The sequence below is a fragment of the Brassica napus genome, chromosome C9 (genome assembly GCF_020379485.1).
Source record: "Brassica napus cultivar Da-Ae chromosome C9, Da-Ae, whole genome shotgun sequence".
Classification (NCBI taxonomy): Eukaryota; Viridiplantae; Streptophyta; class Magnoliopsida; order Brassicales; family Brassicaceae; genus Brassica; species Brassica napus.
This window is the reverse complement of record NC_063452.1, coordinates 50,195,939-50,216,130: the sequence shown is the minus strand read 5'-3', so window position 1 is coordinate 50,216,130 and position 20,192 is coordinate 50,195,939. Positions and strand designations below refer to the sequence as shown.

The following is a 20,192-nucleotide window of genomic DNA, read 5'->3' as shown; positions in this document are numbered from 1 at the left end:
ATTAAACGGCAGTAGATTGACAAGTGAGCAAAAGGGAAAACAGAAGATGGACCACGCGGATGAGAAGAAACCCAGTCAACAGCCCAACACAGGTGGTCCCAAGTTTGAATCAACCGCGCAACGTCTATGTCTTGGAAATGAAGAGAAGAGTAGCAAAAGCATAGTACAAAAGCAGAAGATGACGAGAACCGGTGCAGAAGGAGTTAATGGCTTGAAGCTGGCAAACAGATTTTCAGCCCTTGATCTACAGAGCGTTCACGATTAAACCACATGTCTAGGGCAACACTATTTACCTTTGGCTATAAATATTGAACTCATGTAATAGCTTAGGTTAAGAAATGAATTCATGAAGTTTCAGTAAAACTAAACTCTTGTTCATTACGCTCAAGTTCTTTTATGGTATCAGAGCTTCATGGATAACAGATCCATGGAACCGTATACTCCACCAACTCTCAAAATCATCAACTCTGTCACTGTAAAGCTCACGGAAAAGAACTACATCCTATGGAAGCCTCAGTTTGAAGCATTCTTGAACGGTCAAAGGTTGTTGGGATTTGTCACCAGAGAAACTCCACAACTACTGGCTACTATCTCAGCTCCTGGAATCAACGGCACGTCCACACCGGTGCCAAATCCAGACCATACCCTCTGGTTCCAAATTGACGAAGTTATCCAGTCATGGCTGCTTGGTTCTTTCTCAGAAGACATCCAGAGTGAGGTGATTCACTGCACGAGCTCTTACGAGATCTGGGTGACTCTGGCGAATCACTTCAACCGTGCTACCTCAGCAAGACTGTTCGAGCTGCAAAGGAAGCGTTAAACCACTGTTATACATGACAAACCTATGTCCGACTACCTTCGTGACATAAAGATGATTTGCGACCAGCTCACCTCCATTGGCAGTCCGGTTCCTAAAAGAATGAAGATCTTCGTTGCGCTGCTGGGACTAGGACGTGACTATGAACCCATAAGGACGAGTATAGAAGGGACTATGGATGCTGAGTTTTCACCAACTTTTGACGACATAGTTCCCAGACTGGTTGCGTTTGATGACAGACTTCATAGTTACGCAGTAGACACCGGAGCGTCTCATCATTTGGCTTTCAACTCAGAACGAGGAAGACCCTTCTTCACCAGAAACAGAGGATGTAACAGAGGAGGTCGAAACTTTTTCTCTACACGAGGAAGGGGTTTCCCTCAACACATCTCGTCTTGTTCTTCCTCGAGGTCTTCTGCCTCTTCCGACTCAGATAGCAGACCAATATGTCAAATATGTGGAAAGACAGGTCATGTAGCAATGAAGTGCTGGCATCGATTCAACAACAGCTATCAGCCAGATGAGTTGCACAAAGCTCTGGCGGCTCTAAGGATGGCAGACATGTCTGAAGCAGGTGGTAGTGAGTGGTTTCCTGACACAGGTGCTTCCGCTCATATCACAAACTAAACTCATCATCTACATCAGTCACAAGCTTACGACGGATCTGATTCAGTAATGGTTGGAAACGGCGAGTATCTTCCCATCACACATACTGGATCGGCAAGCATTGCTTCCTCCTCAGGTAACCTTCCTCTGAAAGATGTTTTAGTATGTCCAAAAATCGCTAAACCATTACTTTCAGTGTCTAAGTTCACCAAAGACTACCCATGTGGGTTTGATTTTGATGCTGATAATGTCTGCGTCTATGATAAGGCCACCAAGAAGGTTCTGTTGCAGGGAAGAAGCACTAACGGCTTGTACTCTCTTAAGACACCAACCTTGCATGCTTTCTTCACAACAAGACATGTCTCTGCAAGTGATGAAGTCTGGCATCAGAGGTTGGGGCATCCGAATCCGCATATCCTTCAACAATTATCTTCAAGTAGAGTCATAATCATCAATAAAAGATCCAAGTCATTGTGTGAATCTTGTCAGTTGGCCAAGAGTTTAAGGTTACCTTTTTCTGCATCAGTCTCAGTGAGCTCAAGACCGCTGGAAAGGATTCATTGCGACGTTTGGGGTCCGTTACCAGTAGTGTCAGTCCAAGGGTTCAAGTATTATGTAGTTCTTATAGACAGCTACTCTAGATTCTGTTGGTTGTATCCCATGAAGAAGAAATCAGACTTCTTTTCTATTTTCACCGCTTTTAAGTCTCTTGTTCAGAATCAATTCTCAACAAATATTGGTACTTTTCAATGTGATGGGGGTGGTGAATTTATTAGCAACCAACTTCTTGTGCATTTCAAGAAATGTGGAATCAAACAGCTTTTCTCTTGCCCACATACGCCTCAACAGAATGGCTTGGCAGAGAGAAAGCATAGACACATTGTCGAGCTAGGGTTGTCACTTCTGTTTCAAAGCAAAGCTCCTTAGAAATATGGGGTTGAAGCATTTGTCACAGCAAATTTTCTGAGCAACCTGCTACCACACTCAGCTCTCCCTTCGACTCAAAGTCCGTATGAGAAGCTGTACAACAAGAGACCTTCTTACTCTCCTCTTCGTGTTTTTGGGAGCTCCTGTTATCCGATGCTAAGACCATACGCTCAGAATAAGCTTGATCCAAGGTCATTAACGTGTGTGTTCTTGGGTTACAGTGAGAAACACAAAGGATATCGATGCTTGTTTCCTCCTACTGGAAGAGTGTACATCAGCAGACATGTGATCTTTGATGAGTCAAAGTTTCCCTTCTCAGATGTCTACAAACACATGCACCCTCAAGCAACAACCCCACTACTTTCAGCATGGCACAAAGGTGTTCTTATCTCATCTTCTGAGACCCAGACCTCTTCAAACAGTGGGTCTGATAACACAAACCCATTATCATCTACTCACAGCGTTCCTACCTTTCCAAGTCAAGGATCGACTGTTTCCTCTGCCACATCAACTCCTCAACGCACTCTCACCATCACGAAAGGAGCAGTATCTGATTCAAGTACAGAGTCATCGAGTCAAGTACAAGAATCAGGAAGTAATCTTGCAGCTTCCTCACAGTCAGCAGTCATGAATCAACATCAGATGACTACAAGACTTAAAGAGGGTATTATTAAGCCCAATCCTCGATATGCTCTTCTGACAGACAAAGTTGCTAGCCCTGAGCCGAGGACTTTGGCAGAAGCATTAAAACATCCCGGTTGGAACAACGCCATGACAGAAGAAATTGACAACTGCAAGCTGACTGAAACATGGTCACTAGTCCCATACACATCAGACATGCATGTACTGGGTAGTCGATGGATTCATAGGACGAAGTACAATGCAGACGGAACAGTGAAGTCACTGAAGTCGCGACTGGTGGTTCAAGGTTGTGGACAAGAAGAAGGAGTAGACTACTTGGAGACATATAGCCCTGTGTTTAGAACATCGACAGTGAGAATTGTTCTACATATAGCAACAATGTTTCAGTGAGAGATAAAACAACTTGACGTTGCAAACGCCTTTCTCCATGGAGATTTGAATGAAACAGTCTAGATGAGGCAGCCTTCAGGGTTTGTAGATAAGACCAGACCAAATCACGTGTGTCTTCTTCACAAGTCTCTCTACGGGCTTAAACAGTCTCCTCGAGCTTGGTTCGACAAGTTCAGCACTTACTTATTGGAGTTTGGATTCATTTGCAGCATCAAGGACCCGTCTCTATTCATCTACACTAAAGGGAAGAACATTATCTTACTTCTCTTGTATGTTGATGACATATTGTTGACTGGAAACTGCACTGATCTGTTGCAAAAGTTATTGGCAGATCTCAGCAAACAGTTTCGAATGAAGGACCTTGGCAAGATGCATTACTTCTTGGGTATTCAAGCTGAGTTTCACAAGTCTGGTTTGTTCCTCTCTCAAGAAAGATACGCCATGGACCTGCTTGCTGTAGCAGGAATGATGGATTGCACCCCAGTCAACACACCATTTCCTCTTCAGTTGAGTAAACCGCCACATCAAGATAAGAAGTTCGAAAACCCTTCTTATTTCTGAAGTCTCGCTGGGAAGCTGCAATACCTTACTCTTACCAGACTGGACCTGCAGTTCTCTGTCAACTACGTGTGCCAGAAGATGCATGAGCCAACGTTATCAGACTTCATCCTGCTCAAAAGGATCTTGCGGTATGTTAAAGGGACGCTTAGCTACGGTATTAATCTCTCTAAGGATACTGATTTCACACTGAGGGCGTATAGCGACAGTGATTGGGCTAGATGCCATCGTACATGCAGATCAACCGGGGGATTTTGTACATATCTTGGTTCTAACATCATCTCGTGGTCGTCCAAGAAACAACCAACTGTCTCGAGAAGCTCAACAGAGGCAGAGTATCGATCTTTATCAGAGACATCAGCAGAACTGAGCTGGATGTGTTCGATTCTTCGAGAGATCGGAGTTCCTATCACTGTCACACCAGAACTCTACTGCGACAACTTATCATCAGTGCACCTGACTGCAAATCCAGCGTATCACAAGAGATTAAAACACTTTGAGTTGGATTATCATTATGTAAGGGAAAGAGTGGCGCTTGGTGCTTTGGTAGTGCGACATGTACCAGCTCAGCATCAGTTGGCATATATATTTACCAAGCCGTTAACCTTCAGAGCATTCGACAGTCTGAGGTTCAAACTTGGTGTTGAAGTTACACCACATCAAGTTTGAGGGGGCATATTGATGAGAGTACATTAAACGACAGTAGATTGACAAGTGAGCAAAAGGAAAAACAGAAGATGGGCCACACAAATGAGAAGAAGCCCAGTCAACAGCCTAACACAAGTGGTCCCAAGTTTGAATCAACTGCGCAACGTCTATGTCTTGGAAATGAAGAGAAGAGTAGCAAAAGCATAGTACAAAAGCAGAAGATGACGAGAGCCGGTGCAAAAGGAGTTAATGGCTTGAAGCTGGCAAACAAATTCTCAGCCCTTGATCTTCAGAGCATTCACGATTAAACCACATGTCTAGGGCAACACTATTTACTTTTGGCTATAAATATTGAACTCATGTAATAGCTTAGGTTAAGAAATGAATTCATGAAGTTTCAGTAAAACTAAACTCTTGTTCATTACACTCAAGTTCTTTTAAGATCCCCGGTGCCCAACATAATAATTCCAATCTCAATCGAGCACACCACTTACAAGGGATTTCTCTTTTATTTCTTTATCTTAATTTTATTTTTATCGCACTCTACTTATCTTATTGTGATCTAATGACGTTGACAAAAAAAGATTGTGATCTAATGACTTCTTATTTTTTTGGCTGGAATCTTGAAGATGAAGGTAGGGGGGAATAAAATAACTGAAGTTATATGTAAAGGGAACAGCCCGGTGGTTTGTCCATGGCTTTTGCGCTCTGCCACCTAGAGGCCGGAGCTTCGCGGCTATATGGGCCTGAGGACCGAAAATGGGAGACGCCTAAATGGTGTTATTGAACAGCAATATATGTCATATATGATGGCTGTATAGAGAATTAATGTGTTCCTAGAGTTCTTGCATTTACAAACTTGTAACTATCACAAGTGTGATGAGCTACAGTTTGGATATGTAAAGTCAGTAAATGCTTAGCTTCCAAGTTCCATTGATGGATGTACAGTATGGTACAAACCGGGAACGAGCAAAGCACCAAAAGGGTTTGAGAGCCTGAAGTTACCTTGATTGTAACTTCTCAAAAACTAGTTCGGAGGATCATAAAAAATACCAATGTTGTGTAACACAGAACAAATTAATACAAGTTGCTGAAACTCTTTTTGTTGTTGATAGATCATTCAACGAGTATCAAACAATAATGTGAATAAATGACATAAAGTACAGTATACAAATGCTCATTTAAAAGCTTGGAGTAGAGATGAAGTTCATCAAACTCTTGGTTCAACTCTTCATCTTGGTTATCCATTTATATTAGTAGATATTATTCGTCAAGACGGTTTGGAAGAACACTAGTTTGAGAAAACAATAGCACACGTATCGTCTCCTCTCTTCTATATACACTGCACCGTTAGACCATGCTTATCTTTAGGGGTTTTTTAAGTTTTTTTTGTCTAAAAAAAATAAATTAAAAAGCAAACCAATTGCGGGCCGTCACGAGTCAGTGTGGCCCGCGGACAGTGTAAGAAACTCACTAAAATCAGTTCTTAATTAGTAGTTTTTGTAACCGATCCTTAAGAATTTTGTGGAGACCTACGCACTAAGAACCTCACTAAGAATCCCGGATAAACATGCTCTTACGTTTCCAAGCACTTCAAAGTAGACGAACCCCTTGGTATCTTGGTTAAGAGTCAAGATTTCAAACTCCGTGGGGTATCATTTCTGTTCGTTGGCATTTGAGATTTAATTTAGACTATTTTCTTTTAGGACTAACCAGTGCAATAGAATCCATCACATTTGCATGCGCATAACTACATGCCATGTAGTGATAAGACGTGAGTCACGTGACAAACTCACCTATAATTTAGATCCTCGGTATCCAAAGGTGTCATAGTGGCGAACCTAGGTAGTGTAAGAAGGGTGCAGCTGCCCCCAGAAAAAAAATACAACTAAATTTGAATGTACCAGAATTTATAATATTTTGCAGCATAATTGGTTTAAAATCTTCTATTTGCACCCACCCAACCAATGTTCAAATAACCAAATACCTATTTTATTGTTTTTGTCCCCACTCGTTATATTTTCTAGATCCGCCACTAAGGTGTGATATCAACTCATAACTGATGACATTCCGGTCGATCGGTTGATTAGTTACTTTTTTTTTTTTGATAACCACAAAAATGTCAAAGGTTTTATAGGGCTACAGACTAATCCTACGAAATCTTGCATCCGGGTACGCAAAATCCCATTTTTTAATTACTTTCTTTTCTTAACGTCAATCTCAATGGAGCACACAAACTAAAAGAAAAAGTGATTAATCTTTTGTCCTTTTATCTTTATCTTTATTTTTATATACATCTTACTTTCATTCATCCTTTTGCTTTGGTTTGCTCATGATGAATATCCACTCATGATAAAGTACTTTCTTCTTCCTTTATGTTGTCTCCACGAATTGTGATTTCATCTTGGTCACAAAGAGTTGAATCACTATATAGTCTATATCCATAAATGCGAATTTTCACCCGGAAAATGGTCTCTGTAATGGGTCCAAATCGGATATATGATTAGAAAATGGCCAAGTAAGAACACGTCTTTCATATAACATGTAAAAATATTGAAAAGAAACAAGAGACATGAAAGTCTCCATATATGTAATGAGATCCATATATGTAATGAAACACAGTACTAGATTGGAATAGTATAATCACCTCCCTTGTTAACAGTTAAATATTCCACCTAATATAGCCAGCAGAAATATTTATATTCCAAATGAATCAATACGGCTACATTACATTACAATAATATTATCATTATAAGCTTTCTTGGAAACTACGGTCTCCTCTGATCTTGAGCTGCGTCCGTGGACCATATTAGTCTGTGAAATCAATCCCACGATCATCCCCCCAACAAACTTTATATAAATCTATACGCATATATATATTGAGAAATAATATTTGTTTTCTTACCGAACAAGATAGGACATCTTCAACCTCACTCTATTTTTCACTCTAAAATAGAGTTTAGAGTAAAAATGTTTCAATAATACTCTATTTCTCACTCTATAATAGAGTAAAAAGTAGGTTTATTCCAAATATAGAGTAACTTATTTTTTTTTGTTCATCGCTTTATTTTCTACTCTAAAATACAGTATCATTAGATCAAACTCAAATTCTATTACGGAGTTACTATAGAATAAAGTAAAAGATAGAGTAAACAGGGTAACCAGAAAAGTTGACCACACGATTGCATTTATTTTGGTGCAGGTCGTGTAAAAAAATATAACTATAACCAGATGTATACTTTACAACCTTTTTAAGAATCTTGAATAAGTACTCGCTATTTAATTTTGGTGAAGTAAGAATAATTCCATGACGAGTCCACTTAGTAGTATGTCTTAAAGTATAAAAATGTGTCGTGCGGGATTGTGCCGTATATAATTTACAAGTTAATTGTCCATAATTTTACAGCACAAATAGTTTTGTTCAAACAAAAATTCTAGTCTTCTTTAGTAAGTTTTTTCCCCGAATTTTTGGAGTTATTTTAAAATGATTAGATAGCGTAAAATCTGCACAAATAAAGGAAAAATGTGATATGAATTATGTGTTTTTTTCCTTCAAAAAACCATGTGTTTTTTTTATGTGAACCATGTGATGCAATCATGTCTTACGATTATAATTGTCATTAATTTTCCAAGTATACAAAAGAGACAAGTATTATATTTAACTTTTGTGAATAAACCATTACATTATATGCCATAAGTTCAGTTCTATAATTGTTAAACTTTAAGAAAAGTCATTATAGTTTTGTATTTTTGTCAGTTTATAGTAAATCTTTTGCTAATACGCACACGTAAACATGTGCATAATAATAATAATACACATGTTGGGGACCACCTCACGCGAACCATTCCCGCGCCTTCCTCAATCGCGATACAATCTCGACCGCAGGTTTCACCCTTTCATTAATTATCCACCATCGGATCATCTACTTTCTCAGTCACTCTCACACACACACACACACACACTCTCTCTCTCTCTAGCTTTTATTGTTTCGGATCTTCACTTTTTTTGCTGATTCATCACTCTCTGCGTCTTCTTCAAGTGAAAATTTTGTTGACTCTCTCTGTGTGTATCGTTTCCTCCTTCACCGACGACGATCTGCGTCGGTTCTCCTTTTTTATTTTTTTGGCTCATTAGTTTTTTGAGGTAATTTTCCTTTTCCTCTTAGAACCTTCTTCGCTTTGATTCGGTCGAAGTATTTGCTGTTTCGCTAAGCGAAGAAACGAATCCATAGCTCGTATTATAAGAAGCAACTATTTTGAGTAGCTAAGCGAATTGTAAACCCTAGGAAATCGATTTCGATTCAAATCGGACATTGATCGTTGATTCAGTCGGAGAACTATTTCGATTTAGGTTGATTAAAAGTATAAATCGTGGATCCGCCAAAAAAAACCTTGGAATCGAATCCGAATATATTAATTTGTCGTGCTTGTGAAAGTTGCTCTCATGAATGTGGAAAAGGGAGCATGATTCAGCTGTTTCTTCGGGGAGATTAGGTCCATCGTTAGGTGTGCGCTTTTGTATTCTAGCATTATCTAAAAGATGGATGTTGACAAAAACCATTATCATCCTCCATTTTTTTCTGTGTCCACCAAGGACCACTTTTTTTATTTTATTTTGATGCTGTGAGCACTCTGAAATGCCCGAGAAGATTCTGATGTGATTTTGATTTTTTGGTTCTTTTGTTGAATTTTTCATGATCCAGGATTTCATCAAGGTATGTTTGGTGTTTAAGTGGGATTGATTCAAGGCTTATGTGAATCTAGTTACCATCCAATGGAGAGGAATAAACCGGTGAAACAATGCCTGGAGAGTCGGGCTGGTGATGAGCCTGAGCTTCTTAAGTATATGTCGAAGCTACCGGTTTTCCTGGACAGAGCTGATACTCATACTCCTCAGGAGAAGCTTTTGAGCGTTGGTGTTCTTCACTGGGACCGCTTGCAGAAGTGGCAGCATAGCCATAACCGGATGATGCCTGTGAAGAGTAGATACCCTTCGGTTTTTTACCAGACAGATGCTTCATTGGTTCCCCATACGGATGACTCGTCTGCTGGTCCGAGCAATGTGCATAACCGTCCAAGGAAACATCGTAGCTCGCGGCAGTCTAATCTCATGTCAAATCCTGGTGGAGAAACTGTAAGGGAGTATCGAGAAACCAAAGGTACACGGAAAAAGAAACATAGAGACCATATGAGTTTCAGCATGCCATATGAGCAGCTTGTTCCAGTTACTGATGCACAAGAGGGATGTGAGAAGAAGGACCTGAAAGAGAAGAATGGCCCAAAACTTGGAACTTCAGAGGCTGGCGTCAACATGGAGGTAAACTCCAAGGCTGATGGTAGTAGACGTAAGAAGAGTGAAAAGAAGTCACGTGAAAGAAACCGAAATGGTCATGATGGAGAACTCGGTCGAAGCCAGCAAGGGAAAGCTAAGCTCTATGACTCAACTAAGAAGCTAGCTCGAGAAGAGGCTAAGATCTCCAATAGGAGTTCGACTAAAAAAGTCAGCGTAGGTCATGGTGTTGAAGTAAATTATTGTGCTCAACATTATTGCTCCTTGCCATGTAAAGCTGATGGCTGCTCGGCGAAGAGTAACATTGCCTTGGCTGATGCGGATCCGGACAGGAATTCAGCTAAAATATCTCAGTGTGTGCAACTCTCAGCAAAAGCAAGTAATACATCTTCAAGAGGTAAGATCTCAGAAGACAGAGCATCATCTTTGTTATCTGGGAAACATTGTGTGGATGAGCCTGCCCAGAGACAAGATTCAACGTCACACAAACCTGTCTCTGATAAGGGGAGAAGTATATCACCTTTTCAGCGGCTTAGCTTCAGTATGGGTAAGGCCAGCAAAACTAACAGTGAACGAGTTGCTGGTTCCACGATCCATCAAGACTCAATGGCTAACTCCACAAAGACGGTTTCACAAGACTCGACTCTTTCATCTGGCTTTGACGGCTTAAGTTGCAACAAACCCAGCGAAAAAGATACAACCACGACAAGCCATTTAAGAAGGTTCCTAGAACCTCTAATGAAGCCAAGAGCAAGTCACTCCGACAATTCTGTGGAGGGGCCTAGAGGTCAAGGCGTTCAAAGAATAAAATTGGGTATCAAAGGTTGCAGATCAGTAAATGTGAATGATTCAGCTCACGAGAAGAAGGTAGGATCATCCATGGTACGAGCTGTTCTGTGGGTAACAATCAAGAACAATCAGCCACTCTTTACATTTGCAGTGAACGAAGAAACCGACATTATTGCTGCCACCCAAAAGAAAATTGGAAGCTCGGAAGAGGATGAATGCACTAGTGTTTATACTTTCTTCTCTATCAAAGACCATAAGAGAAATAGCGCATGGTTAAACCAAAGAAGCAGAGGCCAACCACATGGTATCATCTCTGATGTTGTTGCTCAGATGCGGGTTTCTAGTTCTTTCCGGTCTGGTTCCATTAGAGAGTTTGTTCTCTTCTCTGTCGAACTTGATCAAGAAAGCACAGAAAAGTCTGACGTGCAGTTGAAAAACGAGCTGGCTGCGATCATCGTGAAGATGCCAAGATGGTTTAACAGGAGGGCATCAGTAAACACGGTTCAGGATAATAACACTGCACTCAACAAAGAGTTCGGAGATCCAATCAAAGATGGGGTATTTAATCAAGACATAAGTGCTACGGTCATACTTCAAAGCGGGGTTCATAGTATGCCTCATAAAGGAGGCCCCTCGTCTTTAATCCAGAGATGGAGAACAGGTGGTTCTTGCGATTGTGGAGGCTGGGATATGGGCTGCAACCTCAGAATCCTTACAAACCAGCACAACAACTCCTGCAAGAATTCAACAGCGTCAAACTCACCACCCTCTTCAAACCGTTTCGAGCTTTACTTTCTGGTATGGATTCTCAACTTTAGTCCCAAATTCATTCCACAACAAAACCAAAAAGTTTCATTCCTACGTTTTTTTTCCAGGGAGAACAAGCTGAAGAACGCCCATTCTTGAGCTATAAACCAATCAAGAAAGGGTTATATTCAGTTGTCTATGATTCATCCCTTTCGCAACTACAAGCTTTCTCCATATGTATGGCACTTGCAGAGAGTAGGAAAATGACCCTTGAGCAAAAAAGCTCATGTGATGAACATAAAGCCAGAGCGGAAACCGCGCCTAATGGCAATACCATCGGGTATGAAACCCCACTCTCGCCTGTTGGGCGGGTCTGAAGTTTATATTTTTACTTCAAACCCAATATTTTTACTTACAAGTATGTGAAAAAGGTTAATGTTAAGCCTAGGGTAAGAAAGACAATTGCAGGAAATAAGAAAGCAGCAAAGATCTCTTTAAAGTAGCTTAGTTTTTTTTTGTCGTCTAAAGAAAGTAGCGAGGCTAGTCTAATGGTGTAGAAATGTTCTTGCCAACTCTTAACTGTGAATATTTTATATATCTTATCCATATATATGTATAATGTTGGTCTACTTTGCCGGGATAATATTTAGTTTCTGGATCTTCAAAAGCCTGAATCTGAAAATTTGAAGGGCCTTTTTATATGTTGCCATGTGACCCATTGTCATGATGAGTCTCTTTCTTTTGAGGCAGCTAATATCGGAATTGGATTCACAAGAACCATGTTTTGAACCTAACCCATCTGGTCAGACATGTTTGATTGTCTTAAAAACTTATAGACAAATAGATAAGTCGTGGTTTTGCATAAATTTGAGATATTTGATTAGTTCATTCTTTTTTAAAAAAAATTGTTATAGTGTTTTAAAGTCAAAAAGAATCTATAGTTGTTTATTTATTCTTATGGCTACGTGGCTGAGATAAGTTGATTCTGGTAGGTTTAAAATCAATTGTCCATCTTGTTTTCATTTTTTTTTTTTGCCAAAATGGCTCATACTTAAGATCTTACTTTGTAAAATCTTCTATTCATGTATATGATATTTATAGTTTGGCAAAAAAAAAATCATTCACGTGAAGTTGTTTTTCTGGTCACAAAGACAGTGAGAAATAGAGTGGATTTTAAAGCTTTATGCACTTAGCTAGAACACACAACAAGCAACATGGTAGACCCATCAAACATCTAAGTTTGCCCTATGCCAAAAAAAAATAAGACTATGATTCACGTATTTTAGAAGATTATCCGAGATTTCACAAAAAAAATATATTTTTTCTTTGTCAAAAATGATTATTTGGATGTGCATTTTGATTTTTAAAATATTGATCAAAGTTAGCATTTATAACATATAATGCTACACAAATGTTTTTTTTTTTTTTTGACGTCAAAAGACTATTCTATTACTCAAGCTTGAGGTGGTCTGGATAACCAAACCGGAATAGAACAACCAATAAAAAATAACACAAATGTTGTTTAGTTAACTTATTTATTTATAAAATAGTAAAATGTTATGTTTATGATCTAAAAATTGCTGGAAATATATTATAATATTACTAGACGTTATGATCAATATTCTGGTTATGAAATTCGGATGGTGTTTATTTTTCTGTACCAAAATTATTGTGCCAAGTTTTCCACCTTGCCAGCTTGTTACTATCATCTTTTTATATATATATTTTTACAGGGATCCGTCATACTACATCATTACATGTATCATTGTATCTAAATATATAGTAATAGATACTGCCATTATGTGCTTATAGAACATATTGCAAATCTTACTTTTTGTGTTCTAAACAAGACTATGACTTTTTTCTTTTGTTTAAGTACAGATACTACTGGATTATATTGTAACTACACTACAATCCACCTCTACGTGGCTGCATGCGGATAGTTTGAATGTGGTTAAGAACAAACAAGTAATGTGTACTTCTCTTAAGACTCGAAATTGAGTGGACGAAATGTGTAATTGTAAACATATTCTGGTCTAATGAAGTATATTTTCTGTAAAGGTATCTTGTAATTGGTCTATTTTTTAAACCCTCTGAAACATTCTATATTTTCTTGAGCTAAGAGTCGAAGCAAGTTTTGACACATGCAATTCTAACTCTCCGAAATAAACAACACTCCATTGTTCGAATTAAGACTATCTTCCCTTATTTTTTTGCTTATAGTGGTCCTGACTTTGTCACTTAAGAGCATCTTAAATTAGGCTAAAATGTGTCCCCCAGAGGACAACAAACATATCCTCGGCACACGCGTGAAGCCATCTTCTATTTCTACTTTTCTTCTTTTACCATATTTATCTCCAAGATCCTCTTTGTCTCCACCAACCAACATAAATTGCTCTTATAACAAAATAATATACTTCTTTATAAATAACAAAAGTTGATTCCGATATATACTCATATGATGATTGATATTTGATTATAAAGTTAACTTGGCAAAACTGAATCTATAAGAAAAATGAGGTTTCGCGGTGTAATACATTATACACATATGATGATTGATATTTGATTGTATATATTAGTATATGTCAACAAAAGCTTTTGACTGGTGTTTATAATGCTCCGTGGACCTCTTTCGTTTTGTTGGGTCACCGATCTGCGTCATTTTAGCTGGAAAGTTTCTCGCTTGTGTTCAAATGGACTTATATTATACGTTAATTAACTGGTGAAATTAAAATGGTAACATTGTTGATTAAACCCGCATTTCAAAATCTGTTAGACCACATATTTAGTTTAACAAAAATCTTATAAGTTCAAGTATTTAGAGACAAGAGGTTTATTTTATTTTTTATATGCATATCTTTTTTGGGGTTCTTTCGAAAATGACTCAAAATTTCAAACCAAACACAAAAATAACCTATGTTTTTTTTTTGAAACTTTGTTTTGTCCTATTCACCATAGAAGCTCTACTTATTCAGGAAAATGCCATTACTTTTTTTTTTTTTTTTTTCCGAAAATAAGGCTTTTACCTTACCATCCTCATCTTTCACCAAATATTTACAACTTTGTCATTGACATCAATACCTCAACCACCATGAACTACCAAATTAAGAGTGTTAATGCCCTAAAGTTTCGATTTTTTTCTCATCCTATCTCATTTCATATCCACAAAAACCACATATCTTACACTTTCTCTCAAAATTCATTAAAAAAAACTGAAGATTTTGATTACAAATTATGCAAGGTTCATAAGCTCACGATTCTTGGTGATTAACGAGTAGGTAGCTGTTGTAGTGAAGTTTTGGATGATTGGAGAAACCACACAAGTTATCTCACGAGTTCAAGGTATGAAATCGCGAACTACATTTTATTTTTCAGATCTGTTCGACGAAGAACTACATTTTCTTTAGAAGTCTTCTAGTTAATGCATAGGTTAGTTTTGCAATTGACCTTTTGTGTGTTTTTAATGGAAGACTTCCGTAGAAGTCTTATAACTTTCCTTTCTAAACAAAATTTTTTGAAATTCCCAGAGAAGAATTCTTTAGAAGTTTTCGCGGATAAACAAGTTACTTTTAAATTTGACCGAAGTTGGTTAGAAATTTGACTTTTTGTAGAAGACTTCTAAGGAAGTCTTTCTGGAGAAAACTTCTACATAAGTCTTCTGAAAATCTTCCCTAAGTCTTCTCAATGCCGGAAGATGTCTGCGTGAGTTACTTTTGCAATTGAAAAAATAATAGTAAAACAAGTCTTCTCGAGTTTAATTCTGGGTTTTGGTCAAACCTTTGCCCGCGAGAGAAGACTTTCTAGAGAAGTCATCCGACGGAAGACTTCTAAAGAAGTCTTCTCTCGAAAAGTCAAATATAGTCAATTGCAAAATTAACCCAACAGACTTCTTGCGACATTGAGAAGACTTCCGGAAGACTTAGAGAAAACTTCTTTTGAAGTATTCTCCAGGTAGACTTCCCTAGAAGTCTTCTATAAAAAGTCAAAATTCTGACTAACTTCGGTCAAATTCAAAAGTAACATGTTTATCCGAGAAGACTTCTAAAAAAGTCTTCTCTGGGAATTTCAAAAAAATTTCAATTTCAAAAGTAAGCAAATATTTACAAAGGAAGACTTCCGAAGATGTCTTCTGTAGAGTAGACTTCTTAAGAAGTCTTCCTTCGTAAATTTGCAATTGCAAAAATGACTTAAATAGAAGACTTCTTTTGAAGTCTACACAGAGTATACTTCTTTTGAAGTCCTCCGTGGATGACTTCGAAAAACGTCTTCTACGTAAATCTTTATTAAACTTCAAATTTATCCAAAATTAAAATGAATTTTTAACATCTTCTTGCTAATTCATGTTTATTAGTCAATATTGGGACTGCTGAGTCGAATTTATAACTTGATTGGTGATAATTATGAAGTTACAAACATGGATGTTTAATAATGTTTCTAGCTAAACGGAGAAGTCTTCTGTAAGTCTTCCTCATCAAAGACTTGTAGAAGACTTCATAAGCAGTCTTCTCCGATGATTTTGTTTTATTAAGTTGATGTTCTGTGTTTGTGTCTTCCTCATAAGATACAATTTTTAACTTCCATGAGATTTAAAATTTCAACTTTCGCTTAAAATTCAGTTTTGATCTTCTGTGAATTTGACTAAATTTTCTTGAGAAGTCTTCTCTCTTAGTTTTAACAAATTTTACTAAGTTTCTATGTTGTTGTGCTTTGTTATTTGTGGGTAGATTGATTAAATTATTTTTTGGTATGTTGCATCAATAACTTTAATGAAATCAAGTACTTTTGGCAAAACATGGACATATTACCATTCTTTTGATTAACATCTCCTAAAGTTTACAAAATAATTCTCAACTAAAACATTACACATACAAATCATAAAAAGACCATAAACAAAATTATTACACATCTAGATATTATTCCTCAACACAGATAAGCTTGGACTCCACTTCACATCATCTCTTTGTACCACTTTGGGCAGAAGACTTTAGAAGACTTTCTGAAGACTTCGTGGGAAGTCTTATAGCATAAAATACATTAGAAGATTTCCTAAGAAGTCTTCCGAGAGTCTTCCGAGAGTCTTCCAAGAATTATCCCAGAAGTCTTCCAAAATATGTCTCAGATCTGAAAAATCTGCATATTCAAAAGCATTCAAATGACTTCAAAATAGAGAAGACTTCAAAAATAAATTTTCAGATAATAAATAAAACAGTCACATTAGGTTGGATCTATATTTTTTTAGAATCTAATATATAAAACACACAAAATACATATCCAAAATTTATACCACTTTAGGTAGAAGACTTCGGAAGACTTCCTAAAGACTTCGTGGGAAGTCTTCTAGTATAAAATGTATTAGAAGACTTTCTAAGAAGACTTATGAGAAGTCTTCCGAGAGTCTTTTAAGAGTCTTCTGAGAAGTCTTTCAAAGTCTCTCAGATCTGAAAAAACCAGCAAATTCAAAAACATTCAAATGACTTCAAAACTTCAAAAACTTCAAAAACGAAAATTTTATGCTTGCAAAATAAACAAAACAGTCACACTATGTTGAATCTATAGCTTTTAGAATCTAACATATAAACACACACATAAATTCATATCCAAAATTTAGAGATCTACCTTTGAAAGAGTGAAATATGAGAATCATGTAATGAAAAACCTGCAAAAAGAAGATAAATTAGTGAGAAGACAAGAAAAAGTGACAAATTGATATAAAGTTTGGTGTTTTGATGTTCAAAGAGATTAGAGTAAGGTTGGAGAGTTTTAGAGTGAGAAACATTACATTTTTGTTGCAGTCATTTGCGAGGAAGAAAGAGAATGTGTAAATTTTCTTTATATATGGAGACAAAAATTCCAATTAAGTTAAATATTTTCGACCCAGAAGACTTCTGGAAGACTTATGGAAGACTCGTGGAAGACTTATGTAAGACTCGTGGAAGACTTATGGAAGACTTTGATTTAGGCGGGAAACCTAAATAATTAGGCGGGATATGTCGGAATACTTCTTTTTAAGTTTTTCGTGAGTCTTCTAGACCCTAAAATCAAATAACTATGCAAAAAACCTTTTTAAACTTAAAAAAACTTAGAAAGTGTTTAAATCAAATTATTAGATATGTACTAAACATATATAGGTCAATTTGAAAAAGGAAAAAAATGAAGATAAGATTTCAAATCTAACCCTAAAGATACCAACAATACTATAACATATGTTACCAAACCTTAAACCAATGACTCATGAACCAATCTACATTTACTCATCTATGTTGAAAATAATTCAATTTCAGATAAACTAAATTTACATCATTGGAAAATGTTTATTATGACATGATTTCAAATTTTAACCCATGAGAATATTTTTTTAAAAAAATTTAAATTATTTTTAAGATTTAATCCATGAGAAGACTTTCTCTGGTAGACTTCTGGAAGACTTATGGAAGACTTTCATTTAGGCAGAAAACCTAAATCATTCCAAAATTTAGGCAGAAACCATAAGTTCTACTAAAATTTAGGCAAATTCTACTAAAATTTAGGCGGGATGTGTCTGAAGACTTCTTTTTAAGTCTACTGTGAGTCTTCCAGATCCTAAAATCAATTAACTATGCAAAAACACTTTCTTAAACTTAAAAAAAAACTTAGAAAGTGTTTAAATCAAGTTATTAGATAGTTACTAAACATATATGAGTCAATTTGAAAAAGAAAAAAAATGAAGGTAAAATTTCAGAATCTAACCCTAAAGATATATACAATACTATAACATATGTTACCAAACCCTAAACCAATGACTCATGAGCCAATATACATTAACTCATCTATGTTGAAAATAATTCAATTTCAGATGAACTAAATTTACATCATTGTGAAATGTTTATTATTACATGATTTAATTTTTTTACCCATCAAAATAATTTTTATAAAATTATAAAATTATTTTTAAGATCTACTGAATGAGTAAACTTACAAAGAAGTTATCATAGAGAAGGCTTACGAATAAGTCATCATAGAGAAGATTTACAAAGAAGTCTTCTCTAACGGAGAGTTATAATGGTAAAATTGAATACATATTTTTTGTTTGTTCATAAGGGGACTGTTGTAATTTCACTATGCTTTTAAGCTACTTTTGTTTTTGATTGAATTTGGGGTTCGCTTTTGTATTCAAAATCAAGTTTTGAGTCATTTTTGGCAAATCTCCCTCTTTTTTTTTTGATCAAACATATATGCATATCTTATAAGTTCAAGTATTTAGAGACAAAAAATTATTTAGAGTTTAAAAAAAAAAAATTAGAGACGAGAGTTTTTTTTTTTAATATATATACAGCTAGGTAGTTTATAGCGGTAAAATAAATAATATGGCTTACAAATCAGTTTATCTGATTTATAAAAAATACACATACTTTTCTTTGCCAGCAAAATACACATACTTTTTATTTTTTAAAGGTGCATCAAATGCATCCCAACATTCACAATATTTGATTATTTTCATTTACAGTCACCATATCAATCGTTAAAAGCTTTCGTGATACGCTGATTACATCTTTGGTCAGTGTAGTGCAAATATGTAATATACTATATTTAAATATCTACTGTCAATATATATATATATATATATATATATATATATATATATGAATATCATATCTATTAATAATAGAAATCTCAATTAATGTGAAAGATTGTATCTTTTCTGTAAAAACTGAAATTAATTTTGAAAGGTTAAATTATGAAATGATATGTATTTCAATAATTTTGTATCTTTTCCTTATAATATTAAAAGTTGCGTGTTTTCATTCTTCTTACTTTTTAATGTATTAGTTTTAAGAACTGTGTCTTTTCATATGCAATAGATACAATTTTTCATCTCAAAAACTAATAAATACAATTTTCGTATAAAAGTTTTAAGAGATCCAAATTTTCATATTAAAACACACAATTTTATATATAAAAAAGTTATAAATATTTGTGAAGTATTGATAAATAGATGTGACAAAAGTAAAAATGAAAAAACACAAAATTTTATCTCAAAAACTAAGAAATACTATTTTCATGTAAAAAACTTAAAAGATAGAATTTTCATATTAACACTGACTAAACAATTATAAGTATTTATGAAGTATTAATAAATATATATGAGCAAAGTAAAAAAGAAAAGACACATCTATTCAATTTTGTCGAGATAATAGTTAAATAGCCAAGGGAAAAATGTTAACAGAGCAAACACAAACTTCAAATGTGTTGTAATTAGAGAGTTTAGAGACTGAATATTTATGTGTTATTATTAATGATCAAGAGGGTTCCTTTATATAAGGATTACAAGATGAAGATAAATGGAAAGTATCCAAAATCTAAACTTACTAGGATTAGGAAAACTACTAATACATAATAATGGAAAGATTACATCAACTAGGAAAAGGAAATCCTTTCCTTTTCTCCTAGCTTTGTGGCCACCTTTCTCTCTCCTGAAGTCGGCTCTCTCTCTCCTCTCTCTAGGCTTCAGCCATCTCTCCATCTTCTAGGTATTGGGCTGGTCTCGGTCCGGGTCTGGTTAATGGCAATCCACTCCATGATTTATAACACTCCCTCTTGGATGCCATAACCATACAAGATTTGTAGTACGCTACATGTTGCCTCATTAAAACCTTATCAGGAAAACCCAGTGGGACAAAACCATGATGAAGGAAAAAGAGTACAACACGCACTACTCCCCCTGATGTGAACCTCACTGTAGGTTTCTACATTCTACGCATCTGGTGCGTGATCTTTCCTGTATATGTAGGAAGGGAGTAA

The 20,192-nt window shown here is 36.1% G+C and overlaps 1 protein-coding gene across 1 annotated transcript; it reads left to right on the top strand.

Annotated features, from left to right (window-relative positions):
- The first annotated feature begins 8,539 nt into the window (after positions 1 to 8,539).
- On the top strand, positions 8,540 to 12,043 carry LOC106433284. Its single transcript, XM_013874138.3, has 3 exons — positions 8,540 to 8,732; positions 9,292 to 11,465; positions 11,543 to 12,043. The coding sequence occupies exons 2-3, from the start codon at positions 9,363 to 9,365 to the stop codon at positions 11,789 to 11,791; spliced, it is 2,352 nt and encodes a 783-aa protein (XP_013729592.2). The 5' UTR covers positions 8,540 to 8,732; positions 9,292 to 9,362; the 3' UTR covers positions 11,792 to 12,043.
- The last annotated feature ends 8,149 nt before the right edge of the window (positions 12,044 to 20,192 follow it).